This window comes from Carassius carassius, chromosome 6 (assembly GCF_963082965.1).
Source record: "Carassius carassius chromosome 6, fCarCar2.1, whole genome shotgun sequence".
Taxonomy (NCBI): Eukaryota; Metazoa; Chordata; class Actinopteri; order Cypriniformes; family Cyprinidae; genus Carassius; species Carassius carassius.
In genome coordinates, this window is record NC_081760.1 from 20,658,725 (window position 1) to 20,673,936 (window position 15,212).

General features: G+C 39.0%; 1 protein-coding gene across 3 annotated transcripts in view; it reads left to right on the plus strand.

Annotated features, from left to right (window-relative positions):
- LOC132142477 (mitogen-activated protein kinase kinase kinase kinase 4-like) overlaps positions 1-15,212 on the plus strand; it is a 151,900-nt gene that overhangs the window by 45,179 nt on the left and 91,509 nt on the right. For all 3 annotated transcript variants that reach the window (XM_059552372.1, XM_059552370.1, XM_059552371.1), the window contains exons 8-10: positions 5,704-5,758; positions 12,606-12,684; positions 13,927-14,102. In XM_059552372.1, coding sequence (XP_059408355.1) covers positions 5,704-5,758; positions 12,606-12,684; positions 13,927-14,102 — 310 coding nt within the window. The remainder of the gene's footprint in view (positions 1-5,703; positions 5,759-12,605; positions 12,685-13,926; positions 14,103-15,212) is intronic.

The following is a 15,212-nucleotide window of genomic DNA, read 5'->3' on the forward strand; positions in this document are numbered from 1 at the left end:
AGATTGAGATTAACAGACACACATAAGTGTTTCTTTTGAAGGCAGGGAAGAGAGCAGTGCCAAGCCATGAAAAGAAGTAAAGATATAGGCAGTTTCCTTAAAAAAAAAAAAAAATTATCAAATTTAACTTAATGGATATATACAGGGATGACAAAAAACTAAATTAATCAAAAATGTGCTTTATTACTGCATTTGTTTACAAGTAACGTTATTCAAGTTAAAAAAAATATAAAATCAATAGGATTTACATAATATACTGTAGAATATAGCTTTTTTTTTTTTTTTTTTTTTTGTCACTGGCGGCCACCCCATTTGGAGGCATTGCCCCAGCATGAAATGAAAATGCTCTAGACACGCCCCTGACGCTCAGTACAAGGCAACCGTGCCATGTATAAATATGCCCTTAAAGGGATCCCTGGGTATTAAAGGTCCCGTTTTTCGCGCTTTTTTGAAGCTTTGATTGTGTTTACAGTGTGCAATATAACATATGTTCATGTTTCGCATGTAAAAAAACACCGTATTTTTCACACAATTCACCTATCTGTATACCGCTGTTTTCACTGTCATAAAAACGGGCCGATGATTTCCTTGTTCTATAAAGTCCCTCCTTCAGAAAAATGTAACGAGTTCTGATTGGGCCAGCGGTTCCTGTGTTGTGATTCGACAGCAGCTGAGCGCGCGCTGCCCTCCTGGAAACGCGATTGGGCTAGTTTTGAGAAGCAAGTGGGCAGGAGCATGTGCTGGAGATGTACTTATAATCACAGGAGCTTTTTACTGAAGAGATGCGCATGAAAACCGCATTCGTTTTTTTTTTGCACAGCCCTAACATCTAGTTAACAAAGCTAAACAGCGTTGCCCTTTGTGTAATAAGTTACAGAAACTGTTAAACGCACCAACTTAAATAATAAAATACACTTACCGGTTGTGGTCCATAAACAACGCCTTCTCCAGACAAACAGGGAACTGCTCCATCTTTCAAGAATAATCTTTGTGCGAATCCGGCATTGAACTGATTGAGATTGAGGAAGTTGTCCTCAGCAAGCTGTCCTCAGCAAAATGTGCTGGACATAGTTTTACATGTGGATTATAATTTTCGGGAACCGGGTTAAACATAAATTGTAACCATTAATCTCCAAGTACAGCGTCCCTGTGAAGGCCAAACAAAGATGATTGGACTCCGAGATGAAAATAACAGCGTTTCAACGACATGGCGACAAACACAAACGCAGCTCTTTCTCCTCCTCCGTCGGAGCGCAACAAGACCACGCCCCCCTTTTTGTGAATGCATGTGGGCAGAGATTAGTCAAAAAACTGAACGTCTAGTGACGTCATTACTGCAGGAAGTAGAGGGATGGAGTCCAAACGGGTCATTTTTTGTAGGCGAATTCTGTTAAATAAAATATCTCGCTTGGCATTGAACTTTGAGCTTTAGAATTTTACAGATATTATTTATACTCTTACAACAACATTACACACTAACTAAAGTTTAAAACATGGGATCACGAAGAAAGGGTCCTTTAAGACTTGTATAGCTTAATATAATGTAAATGATGTCCTGCCACTTCCTGTTGCTGTTTTTACCAGAATATATAATACTGGAAATAAAATACTCATATGATGACTACAGCTACTGAAGGAGCTTACAGGTGGTGATGGTTATAAGTCTAGGCCTAAACCAAATGACTGAGAAACTCCTCCAGTTGTCGCAGCATCATGATTAGCGTTGGCATGTTTACATTCTAACAGGATGGCATAGTGTTTCTTGTCTCAGACGTTTGTAAGCTGTTTCAGTAGCTGTGGTCCACTAAAAACCTCGAAAGCACCAGGGCTAAAGTGGAGGGAAAAAAAGCGGGCCTTTAGGTAGTTTTATTCGTCCACATGCATCTTCCCATCCTTTTCTCCTCTTCTTATCGCTAGGAAATCAGTGAAGTCTTATATTGCTTCTCTTGTTGCCCTCCAACTGAAAATTACAACCCAAAGCCACACAATGTGGTATCATATCAGTATTTTATTTTCTTGAGTTGTGTATTCTGAGTTATGTCGTGGTAAAAAGTGCAAGTAGTTCACAGAGTGCAACCATTTGACATCAACACAGGATGTACTGTGTGTGCACATAAAATAATGACGCCCCCCATTGTGTAAAAACGATGTAAATTTTTTTTTTTAAATAACATACATCTTTCATGAGTTTTCTGTTACATATTTCAATAAGTGACATAATTTGTTATATGAAGCTATACATGTCTTAATACCCGGGCATCCTTTAAAGGGATAGTTCACCCAAATAGCAAAATTATGTCATTAATAACTTATCCTCTTGTTGTTCCAAACCCGTAAGACCTCCGTTTATATTTGGAACACAGTTTAAAATATTTTAGATTAGGGCTGTAGCTATCAAATATTTTAGTAATCGAGTATTCTACCAAAAATTCCATCGATCAATCGAGTAATCGGATAAAATGTGTTTTTGCTTAAGGTGCAATATTAATTATGCAAGAGAAAATATATATGACGTTCTATAATGTTCTATATTATAGATCAGTATTATTACCCATTGTTTCTCTGTCTGTACTTGTACTGTGAACAATAACAATATAAGTGCCATTCTGTTGGGGTTTTAAAGCATTTTCTGAGATGCATATTAAACATTAAACACATAAAACATTAATTTAATTTACCTTTTAATTATTGAAAATTAACTTAACTTTTTGGTAAACAAAGGGGATTACTATTAAAAATAAAACATGGAAGAAATTTTGTGTGATTAAACCTTAAAAAAATAAATAATGTTTGATTTTATTTTTTTAGTAGTAGGCTATGTACATTCTGCTGAACAATAGTCTTTAACCGGACTTTTATTTTGACGGGTTGACGTACCTTTCCAGTTCTGTGTATGTGATGTGACGCTAGTTTTACTCAAATCAAGCGGTCAAATGCTCATGAAGTGACTGTTAGAGCAGTTCTGGAGATGTTGTTCATGTGTTCACGTCCTTATTTAGTGAGACAGCAGACGCTGAAATCACCAGAGCATCACGTGCGCTTCAGTGTGTGTGATAAAGGAACTCGCGCTTCTGCTCCATTCATTAACAGAGACACGCAGAACATACAGGATTCATATTTAAATAGACTGTTCCGGCTTAATATTTACAGATATTAGTCTATGTCGTGATTTGGTGTAAGTGCAATGACCTATTTTTGATTAATTTATTCAAAATTTGGCAAATTCCGTGCCATTTCGCGTTAAACTGTAAAAATCAGTTTTTATGACTGGATTCCGCGATTCCGTCTGCGTTTTCTGCATCGCGGAAATCATAGGGCTCTAGTTGTGGTATGCCAGCTCTATCTTGCAATGGACACACGCCACGACGTTCTCTTTACGTTTGCCCGCGCCCTCAAATCAAAACACTGCTGACTCCTTACAGTATGCGATTTCGGACGCAGCGCTTCTGTCTCCTTCTGCTTTGTGGGTGACGTAAATGCGTTGTCACATTAAAAATAATCATTGCGAAAGAACCTGACGTGAGATTTAAAATAAATAAAGAGGCTTTGAGGCAGAGGAATTTGCCTCAATCTTTTTTATAATTGAGTTACTTGAGGAATCGTTTCAGCCCTATTTTAGATTTAGTCTGAGAGCTTTCAGTCCCTCAATTGAAGCTGTGTGAATGGTATACTGTCCATGTCCAGAAAGCTAAGAAAAACATCATCAAAGTAGGCCATGTGACATCAGAGGATCAGTTAGAATTTTTTGAAGCATCGAAAAATACATTTTGGTCCAAAAATAGCAAAAACTATGACTTTATTCAGCATTGTTTTCTCTTCCGTGTCTGTTGTGAGAGAGATTTCAAAACACAACAGTGTATGATATCCGGTTTGCGAACTAATCATTCGATGTAACCGGATCTTTTTGAACCAGTTCACCAAATCGAACTGAAACGTTTTAAACGGTTCGTGTCTCCAATACGCATTAATCCACAAATGACTTAAGCTGTTAACTTTTTTAATGTGGCTGACACTCCCTCTGAGTTCAAACAAACCAATATCCCGGAGTAATTCATGTACTCAAACAGTACACTGACTGAACTGCTGTGGAGAGAGAAATGAAAATGAACACCAAGCCGAGCCAGATAACGAACAATAGCAACCGGTTGAATCGGTCTTCGGATCACTAGTACTTCTTTCGGACAGTTCGATTCAATAAAACGGTTGAAGAAAACGGTTCACCGGTTCTTTTGTGCTCGATGTAATGGCGTCATTGGCGATGATTGCCCTTGATTCAAGCCTTCGGTTTACCCGCGCTTATAACACTAGCACAGAATCAGTTCAGAATCAATCACCAAAAGAATCAGTTCGGTTCAGACGCTCTGTGTGTCAGTCTGCTTCACGCTGAATCACACATGCGCAGTATCATCAGCTCCTCGGTTCTCGAATCGGACGCGTCTGACAGAAATGGTTCTTGAGTCATGAACGAGTCATTATCTGGCTCGGCTCTGTGTTCATCTTTTGTTCTCTCGTCACAGCAGTTCAGTCAGTGTACTGTTTGAGTACATGAATTACTCTGGTATATTGGTTTGTTTGAACTCAGAGGGAGTGTCAGCCACATTAAAAAAGTTAACAGCTTAAGTCATTTGTGGATTAATGTGTATTGAAAACACGAACCGTTTAAAACGATTCAGTTCGATTTGGTGAACTGGTTCAAAATGATCCGGTTACATTGAATGATTCGTTCGCGAACCAGATATCATACACTGTTGTGTTTTGAACTCTCTCTCACAACACACACGGAAGAGAAGACGATGCTGAATAAAGTCATAGTTTTTGCTATTTTTGGACCAAAATGTATTTTAGATGCTTCAAAAAATTCTAACTGACCCTCTGATGTCACATGGACTACTTTGATGATGTTTTTCTTACCTTTCTGGACATGGACAGTATACCGTTCACACAGCTTCAATGGAGGGACAGAAAGCTCTCGGACTAAATCTAAAATATCTTAAACTGTGTTCCAAAGATAAACGGAGGTCTTACGGGTTTGGAACAACATGAGGGTAAGTTATTAATGACATAATTTTGGGTGAACTAACCCTTTAAGCCTTTTTCAGACTGTCAGTCCAAATACGATTTTTGTGCATGAATCCGATCATATTTAGCCAGTGTGAAAGCCAGCTTTTACAAATACATCCCAAGCTACATTCATGTGGTTTGAATGCCTACACAAATCATATATCTGTAATCAAATGAAATTTAACTTCCAAAAAAGTGCTGCACAACAGAGGTTTACTGTTCAGATCAAAACATGGAGGAAAAATTGATTGTTTCTTAAAATATGTAATTTAACAATTATCACTTTGAGAAGTGCATTCTACTGTACACTAGTAGTAATATAGAGTGTGTGTATGTGATATGATGATTTTCTCGAATTAAATGGTGAAATCCTGATTAAGCAGCTTTGGAGATGAAGTTCATGTCCTCATATAGTGAGGCAGCAGACGTGGAAAACACCACGAGCGCCAAGTGTGGTTCACTATGTGTGTAGTAAATAAAACTCATTATTCACTCAGCTCAGACACACAGACCATGCAAACTGGATATTTAAATAGCAGTCTTTTGCACTTTAATATTCATAATAATTCTATGTATAAACCCTAGTGGCTGCTGCAATATTTAAATCTTTCTCACTTTCTCTCCCTTTCTCTCTTTCTCCAGAGTGACCTGTGGTCATGTGGTATCACTGCTATAGAAATGGGTGAAGGAGCTCCCCGTAAGTATCCACATGTTTCCTAGTCTTCTCAGTCATTGACTTAGTCGTTGAATTCAAGTGCAAATTACAAATTAATCACTAAGGCATCAGTTGACTAATAGCATAAGTAGTATTACATATAGTATAATGTTGTAATTTAAAGGTCATATATTTTACACCTTTCTGCAGTTTTTAGGTTTTGATGTCTGAATGTATATTTGATGTAATGAATGTATATTTATATGTATTTCTTATATATATATATCTTATATCTTATCTTAATATATCTCAGTATATTTTTACAGCTCCACTCTCAGGAGCTCTGCTAAGAATGGGTTGATTTTGGCATGTCTAATTAATATTCCTGAGCCTTCATGGGCTTCATGGGAAAACTTCATTTTCTGAGTTACGCACGGCCAGGCCAACCACAGGTAGCTAGGGTCATGTATGCTGTAGCTTGCTGTGGCTTGGTGATGCTCAAAAGTAAGGTAAATAGAAACACTGGTAATGATGGTCACTGCTAAAGGAAGTGTTGTCCGGCCTAACATGTTTGAGCCGAACTCAGACCTCGAATCGGCGACGACAGAAGACAACTCAGACCTCGAATCGGCGACGACAGAAGACAACCAACCACCTCCTCAAATGCACCTACAACAGGATGTTCCAGCAATCGGTGATATAGTGAGCGGTAAAGGTGACATAAGATTAAACTGCTCTTGACGTCCAGGCATCGCAGGTTAATGCAACTCGTATTGCTTTCTGCAAGCCGACCGTGACCTGTTCCTTTGTCTGTTGATATAGCTGAGGAATCGTTTTTTTCGGTAAAAAGGCGACGAGATGGTATAGAATACTTAGGCTCAATTATGTGCATCATATATCGAAAGCCATCATTGTCTACCATGCTGTAAGGGCGTAAGTCTTTTGCAATGCAATAGGCTATGGATTGCGTTATTTTCTTTGCCCGTTCAGAGTTCGGTGGGAGTTTAGAGCATTGAAAAAGAGTGCGTTGGTTGACGGGCAAATTAGTTACAGGTTGTTGTTCGTCCGCGTCTTTAATTTTAATCTCTGGGTGATGGCGTACCATGTGATTTCTCACGTTTGTCGTGTTTCCAAAATACTTAACTTTTGCTTTGCAAAGCCGGCATATAGCATGAGTCCTATCAAGTTCCGTCTTTCCCTCGAGGTTATAAAAGCCGAAATGCGCCCAAATTATCGCCTTCAGTGAGGATGGAGCAGGTTGAATAATTCTTTCTGTGAGGTTTGCCATTGTTTGCGCCGAATGACTTTTGCTGCAATTCTTCTTTTGTTATGACAAGCGTGTGCAGGCGTCAGTGTGAATTCGACGCAGCGCCATGTATAGGAATGCTGAGCTAAACTCATTTCAGGACAATATTAACACGGCAAAAAAAAAACATATATATATATATATATATATATATATATATATATATATATATATGAATCGTTTTTTGGAATTCTATGAATCGATTCTGAATCGGCAAAGCTTGAATCGCGATTCAAACGTGAATCGATTTTTTTGCACACCCCTAATGGTAATTCAAAGTTGTTGTTTTTTTCTCAAACACCGAATGCAGTAAGCTACGTAACTATTGCTTTTCTACTGATACAGTAAGTTGACGTGAGCATCACGTTAGTGTTGCATACATTTACAAACTATCATTTCAGATCATGCTGGCTCCATAATGTAACTTAAAATGTGTGAGAAGTTTTTTTACAGATTGCGGATTTGAGGTTGGACCCAACAATTTAGGCACTGCAGCATCTTTGATGAGTAGTTTCTTCGAAAAAACTAGCATTGAACTGTGTCTGATTGACGAAGCACTACCTGCCCAAACGCTCCAGCTCTGCCTCAAGTCACCCGAGGACTGTGCCGACTCAGCATCAGATCAAGCCTGCCACTCCTACCTCAGAAGTGAGGTACCCCTTCTACCTCTACCCCCTAAGGAGCAGCATCAGCAAGCTCGCCCCGTTAAGCGTGCTAAACCGCTGAGACGTCAGAGCCCCCAGCCAAGGATTGTGCTGGACCCGACGCCCTCCAAATCTTCCTGGTCATTGGGGAAGAAAGAGGAAGGGGCAAAGTCCCGCCACGTCCTAGTCCAATTGGACAGCATGACAGGGGTGTCCTACATAAATCACCAAGGCGGCCTTTCGTCCAGCCACCTCTGCATCTGCACCTCTCCTCTTGGAATGGGCATTACCCAGGCTGCGATCGCTCAAGGCAACGCATATACCTGGCAGGACAAATCTGGGAGCAGACATGCTATCTCGAAATAATGTCCCCTAGGATGAGTGGATGCTCCATCCCCAGACGGTTCTCAAAATCTGGGAGATTTTTGGGAAGGTAGAGGTCAACGCCTTCGCCTCAGAAAGCAACTCTCATTGCCCAACCTATTTTTCGAAGGACACCAATGCGCTGGCTCACAACTGGCCCAGCCTCCTTCATTTTGCTTTTCCCCCAATCGCTCTGATCCCTCAGGTCATCAGACAAGTCAGGAAAGACCAGCACAGAGTCCTCCTGGTTGGCCCCACTCTGTAGGAGCCAAGTTTGGTCCTCAGAGCTATTCAGGCTTTCTACAAAAGCCCCATGGCCGATCCCCCTGAGGTGGGACCGCCTCTCTCAGGAGAACAGGACAATCTGGCATACACAGCTACACACTATTGCTCAGGCGAGAGCCCCGTCTACAAGACGCCTCTATGCCCAGAAATGGTCAGCCTTCGTTGACTGAAACGAAGCAAAGACCCTGTGGAGTGTGACGTATCTCCAATACTGACATCTCTCCAAGAGCGTCTAGACAAGGGTCTCACCCCCTCCACGCTCAAGGTGTACCTAGCAGCCATCACAGCATTTTATGCTCCTATAGCTGGCCAATCAGTGGGTCGAAACAACCTCATTGCGTGCTTCCTAAAAGGGTTCTAGGTGGTTGAACCCCCCCGTCCTCTCAATGTTCCCACTTGGGACCTTCACACAGTCTTCTGAGCACTCAAAGCACCTCCCTTTGAGCCGCTGCGGTCAGTTGACTTTCGGCCCCTAACGCTTAAAACCGCTCTGCTTCTTGCTCTAGCATCGGTCAAGCATGTTGGCAATCTGCAGGCCCTCTCGGTGAGCCCTGCATGTCTTGAGTTTGGGCCCAATGACTCGAAGGTCATTTTAAAACCCAGGCATGGCTTTTTTCAGATTTGGTGGCTTTGGTAGTCTTCGCTCTCAAAGCAGTGCCTCTCAGTTGTATGACCTGATGTTCTCTGGCGATTTGCCTGCTTATATAGCCATTCGCTCCACCCATTTTGGCAGGCTTTGGCGCGCTGCATCGCCACAGGCTCGCGCAGCTTTGTAGCACTGTCATTCATTTAACAAAGTTTTAAAGATTAAACCAATGGTAGTGCAGTTGCACTGCGTTATTGAAAAAATGCTTCAGTATCGAGGAAAAGAGCTTTTCTCCATACGCAGTACTCGTTCCATATCTCAGGGAACCGAGGTTACATTCGTAACTGAGTACGTTTCCTGACATCCATCAACTGAACAGCTTTTTCTCAACATGTTTCCATGTTGTTGTTGTTGCTCAGCAATAGCATGGACATGATGTTGTCTGGTGGGATGGTGGGAATTGCTCAGGTGGTGACTGAAGGCGTTGACTGAGTAGATCTGAAGTCTAGGCTTTGGTATCGATTGGGTTTTATCCGATATGGTGCCATTTTCGATACTTTTAAAACGGTACCGGTGCCTAAATGGTGCCTGAACCAATACTTCTATATAAATAAATAAATAAATAAATGAAAAAAGCCTAAAAAGGATAACATTAAAGAACATTAAAAAGATTTAAAATAAATCCATAGCATTCACACACTCCTTGGATGCTCTCATTTCCCAAGCTTCCCTTACTCTAAGCCTAATAAATGTATTTCACGATCTGGGTCATTATTTAATACAAAACCACACATAATGTTTCTACTGTATCTCTGTCAATCACTCTGATATTTATTTAAAATGAGTGCTGTCTGTCACTGTCTTTAATCAGTCCTGTGAATGACTGTATGGTCATTCTTTATAAAGTAGCAACAATGTCGTTTGTAAAGTCTTAGGCACATTAGTATTTTCACCCCAAAAAAGGGTTTTATTTATATATTTTGCTGTAGTATGTCAGTAGGAAATATCAGTAAAAATTTCCAAACATTCATTTTGCCATTAATTTTAATAATAATCTAGTGAGATTGTTGAATGCACAAGCAATCTGACAAAAGACTGCCTAAGACTAAGACTTTTGCACAGTAGTGTATGTATGAAGTATGTATAATTAGATCGAGTATATTTAAATAAGTGTAATTAAAGTAAGTGTTCATATATGTTAAGGGCTAGATTGTCGCAGGAGGAAACAGCTGTAGTGTGATGAGCGGTGAACAGAGAGAAAAATTTGGAATGGATGAGAAACCGATTGCTCCCCCGTTACCTTTTGTAAACTGTATTTATGACAAAGAACTGCACAGATACAGATATTTTAACAATCTATCAATAAACACACACCGTGTGTCCTCTGTTTGTGTTTGAGTCTGCTCGCACTGCTCCGCCGCGGTCTGCGGATTGATGAGCGCACTGAAAGATGGGGAGGAGATGGGTCTGCCGCCTTTTTATATGAAATTTAAGGGGACTGACTCTGAGGCGATCGCGAATTTGGGTACAGTTTATGGAGCTAAATGCTATAGCCCCGCTAAAAAAGCCTAGCGACGCCCATGCTTCTTGTGTACATTTTGGAGAACCAGGACAAATATTTCTATAGATCGCTCAGGCATTTAAGAGGCACCAAAATCTGTGTTCTTATTCGGTTCGGTGCATACCGTATCCATAGGTAAAAGTTGCCATATTGGCACCGGGGTTTCGGTACCCAACCCTACTAAAGTCACATTTTCTAGGAAGTCACAATGGCTCATGAAAAGTCATATCTACTTTATGCAGGCTGTGTGCATTTGACAGTGGATTGACTGTTTTGAAACTTATATGGTTGTTACCCCCAGACCTCAGTTATCATGAAGAAGCCATGAAATTTCAGTTTTGACTATATGGGTCCTTTAACACTATGACAATATATACTGTGACAATGGTATAAAGGGTCTATTACTAGAGATTTTTCTATATTACATTATTACTTATGTAAATGTATCTGCATAGCACAGTACTACTAAAGTTAAAAAGAAATATGCATGAATGAGAAAATAAAGAGCAGACATTATTGGTGTTAAGTGCAGTAAGCTGTTGAAAAGAACTCACCTATGAAGTGATTGCACGATTAGCTGCCTCTCTCAATTAGACAGCAAGCAATTGAGAATTCAGTTCGCTTTCACATCTTAATGTTTAAATGGTCAGATACACACACAATTATGTCAAAATGCCCAACATGTAGAGTATTCATGTAAACATAGTCTGTCAACTTTAAAGAGTAAGTTCACCCAATAATCAAAATTCTGTAATTAATAACTCACCCTCATGACGTTCCAAACCAGTGAGACCTCAGTTTAAGATATTTTAGATTTAGTCCGAGAGCTCTCAGTCCCTCCATTGAAACTGTGTGTACGGTCTACTGTCCATGTCCAGAAAGGTAAGAAAGACATCATCAAAGTAGTCCATGTGACATCAGAGGGTCAGCTAGAATTTTTTGAAGCATCGAAAATACATTTTGGTCCAAAAATAGCAAAAACCACGACTTTATTCAGCATTGTCTTCTCTTCCGTGTCTGTTGTGAGAGAGTTCAAAACACAACAGTGTATGATATCCGGTTCGCGAACGAATCATTCGATGTAACCGGATCTTTTTGAACCAGTTCACCAAATCGAACTGAATCGTTTTAAACGGTTCGCTTCTCCAATACGCATTAATCCGCGAATGACTTAAGCTTCTTTTTTTAATGTGGCTAACACTTCCTCTGAGTTAAAACAAACCAGTATCCCAGAGTAATTCATTTACTCAAACAGTACACTGACTGAACTGCTGTGAAGAGAGAACTGAAGATGAACACCGAGCCGAGCCAGATAATGACCGAAACATTGACTCGTGGGCAATTTTGATTTTTGGGTGAACTAACGCTTTAAGCTTGAAGTTTGTTTGTGTCTTTTTGATTTCGATTCTTTATTTGAATTTTTATTCTATTGTATTTGTCCTATTGTTTGTAATGTACTTTGTAGTTCTTATTTTAAAAAATAAAATAAATATTTAAAATATATTATTGAAAAAAAAAAAAAACTTAACAGTAGACAAACACTCCATAAATCAGTTTTGAAAGTTGCTATAAAAAATTATATGATCTAGGACCTTTAGAAGCGCATGCCATTGTAAAGACTAAGTCTATTCTTCACAGTCTTGTTTGCACCCTTGTTATATTTAACGTGGTGTCTAACCTGACCAAGGAATAGAAGCACCATAAGAGCAGCATGAAAGTATCCCATATGCCTCCAGTGGTTTAATCTGTTTTCTGAACCTTTTTTGTCATATGCATAAACTATATGGGTTCACTCTGTTGCAGGTGTGATTATCATCCATCTCTTTATCAGCTATTCATTTTCAGTGAGACTAGCAGCAAAATGTAGATCAGCCACAGATACAGTTTTGTATGTGAGGATGGCCTATGACCTATCCTGTTTTATTTTTTTTATTTATATATATTTTTTAAATAAATGGATGTAATCTATCTAGTGATCTTAATTTTACAAAGAAAAATAAAGTATATTGTAACATTTTTATTAAATGTGTCTGTTACAATTACCTTTTTTGTGTCCTGAATGCACTGGTTCAAGTTTTTTGTGTCTCCCCAAGTCTGGCTGATGGGCAAATTTTTGTTATCTTTTCCCCTGTCTCTTTCTGCAGCATTGTGTGACATGCATCCAATGCGCGCCCTTTTCCTCATTCCCAGAAATCCTCCTCCACGACTCAAATCAAAGAAGTGGTGAGTCTATGTCCTGAGATTTCCTATACATATTGGGCTTAAAAAAAATATATATATATATATATATATAATTTCCTCAGTCACACTCGTAACAGAAGAGCCACATTGGTGATGTCAGATATTACAAAGATTTTTCTGTGACAAAAACCTCTTTTGTAGTCCTTCTCTTTTATAACCATGAAGCCCAATCTTTTTTTTTTTTTTTTTGCAATATTTTCTTGATGAAATGTGAGTGAGCGGATGAATGTGAATCGGACAGTGTTTTATAACACTGATTGTTGTACATCAGGGGTGTCTAACTCCATTTCTGGAGGGCCGGAGCCCTGCAGAGTTTAGAGTCAACCCTAATCAAACGCACCTTATCCAACTAATCAAGGATTTCAGGCTTATTTGAAAATTACATGGTATGTCTGTTGGAGAAGGGTTGGAAAAAAACTCTATAGGGTTCCAGCCATCCAGGAATTGAGTTTGACACCTTTGTTTTACATAAAGCTGCTGGTCTAAAAATGAAATATCTGGTGAATGGCGCTAAAACAATAATTCTCTATCTAATTTGAAAGTAGTCTACCCCCTATACTATACCCTACCCTTAACCTAGCTGATAGCATTAACAAAAACAAACTCTAGAAAAGTCATTGAGCTCTTTTATCAAGATTAATGTTTCACAGGAAGTTTATTACGTCAGCCGTATATGTTAAGCTAATGAGATGCCAACATCAAAATGTGTTCATGCATTATGGTAAAAGTGTTTTGACGTTTTGACATTGTATTGCGCAAGGAACCACGTAAAATTTTACCTTATTTTTTTTTATAAATCCCTTTAATCTTTTGGTTGTTTCTGTAACCGGTAACTTTTGGTTGTCCAAATTAAAGGGCACGATCACTGAATTTCATTCAGCTCTGTTTTGTTTCAGTGTTGGCAGTTATAAGTAAATGAATAATGTGCATAATTTGTCTTTGTTACCTCCACCCAGATATTCCTGTTTATTTCTCAACAAACTGCAGATTGTATTTCTGTATTTTTGTATCTCTGCACACAGTCTGATCGAGCCCAGTGCATTATGGGTGTTGAAGTTTTCACAGCCTTTTTGAATAATAATAATAATAATAATAATAATTTAAATTAAAAAAGCCCTTTTACTGCTTAGACAGCTTAATTAAAAACCCAATTATTCATGAATTACCCCTTTAATAGACCAGTCTCTGCTTTTCTCTGTAATCTTCTATTCCCATTTTCCATAGGTCCAAGAAGTTCTTCAGCTTCATTGAAACCTGCCTGGTGAAGAATTACAACCATCGCCCCTCTACCGAGCAACTGTTGAAACATCCTTTCATTAGAGACCAACCTAATGAGAGACATGTCCGCATCCAGCTCAAAGACCACATTGACCGCACTCGTAAAAAGAGAGGAGAGAGAGGTTAGACATGTTCAGAGTGTACTTTAAGATTTTTTGATAAATGTCAACACTTGTTGTAGCTTTATTTTTCATTAATTTAGCCAGTGCGTTGAATAAATACCTGGGGTTATGTTTGTTTTCTTCTAAAAGAGAAGAAAAGTAATCGGATCTAGAAGTTTTTAATGATTTTCTGTAGGATAGGTTACTTTCCCGCCAAGCAATACGAAATACCTCTAGTTTTGTTTTCCTCCAGCTCCGCTCCATTTTTCGGGCTGCTCTCTTTAGGGTGCGAGTATGCTCATTATACCATGGTGTCATACTGCTTTCCTTAACCTTCCTTAAGCGTAAAGGAGCAACTGTATTTAAAATGCTAGAAAAGAGAGAGTCCATAGTTTCTGTTACATCATCAAGTTGTTCTGAGGTTTTGGATATGCTAAGGAATTTGGCTACATCAGGAAGATAACTTAAAAAGCAGTCTTTTGTGGTAGAAGTGATGGTTCTTCCATACTTGTAACAAGAAGTAGAATTTACAATTTTGGCTATATGAAGTTTGCACAAAACTAAATAATGATCTGAGATATCATCACTTGGCTGCATAATTTCAACACTATCAACATCAATTCCATGTGACAGTATTAAATCTAGAGTATGATTTCGACAATGAGTAGGTCCTGAAACGTGTTGTCTAACCCCAATAGAGTTCAGAATGTCTATAAATGCTGATCCCAATGCATCTTTTTCTTTATCAACACGGATAAATCACCAACTATTAAAACTTTATCTGCAGCCAGAACTAACTCGGATGTAAAATCACCAAACTCTTTAAAAAAGTCTGTATGGTGCCCTGGTGGCCTGTATACAGTAGCCAGTACAAACACAACAGGGGATTTATCATTGACATTTGTTTCTCTGGATAATGTTATATGAAGCACCATTACTTCAAACGAGTTATACTTGAAGCCTGCCCTCTGAGAAATCCTGAAAACGTTGTTATAAATTGAAGCAACACCTCCCCCTTTGCCTTTTAGATGCGGCTCATGTTTATAACAGTAATCTTGGGGGGTGGACTCATTTAAAATAATGTAATCATCAGGTTTTAGCCAGGTTTCTGTCATACAGAGAACATCTAGA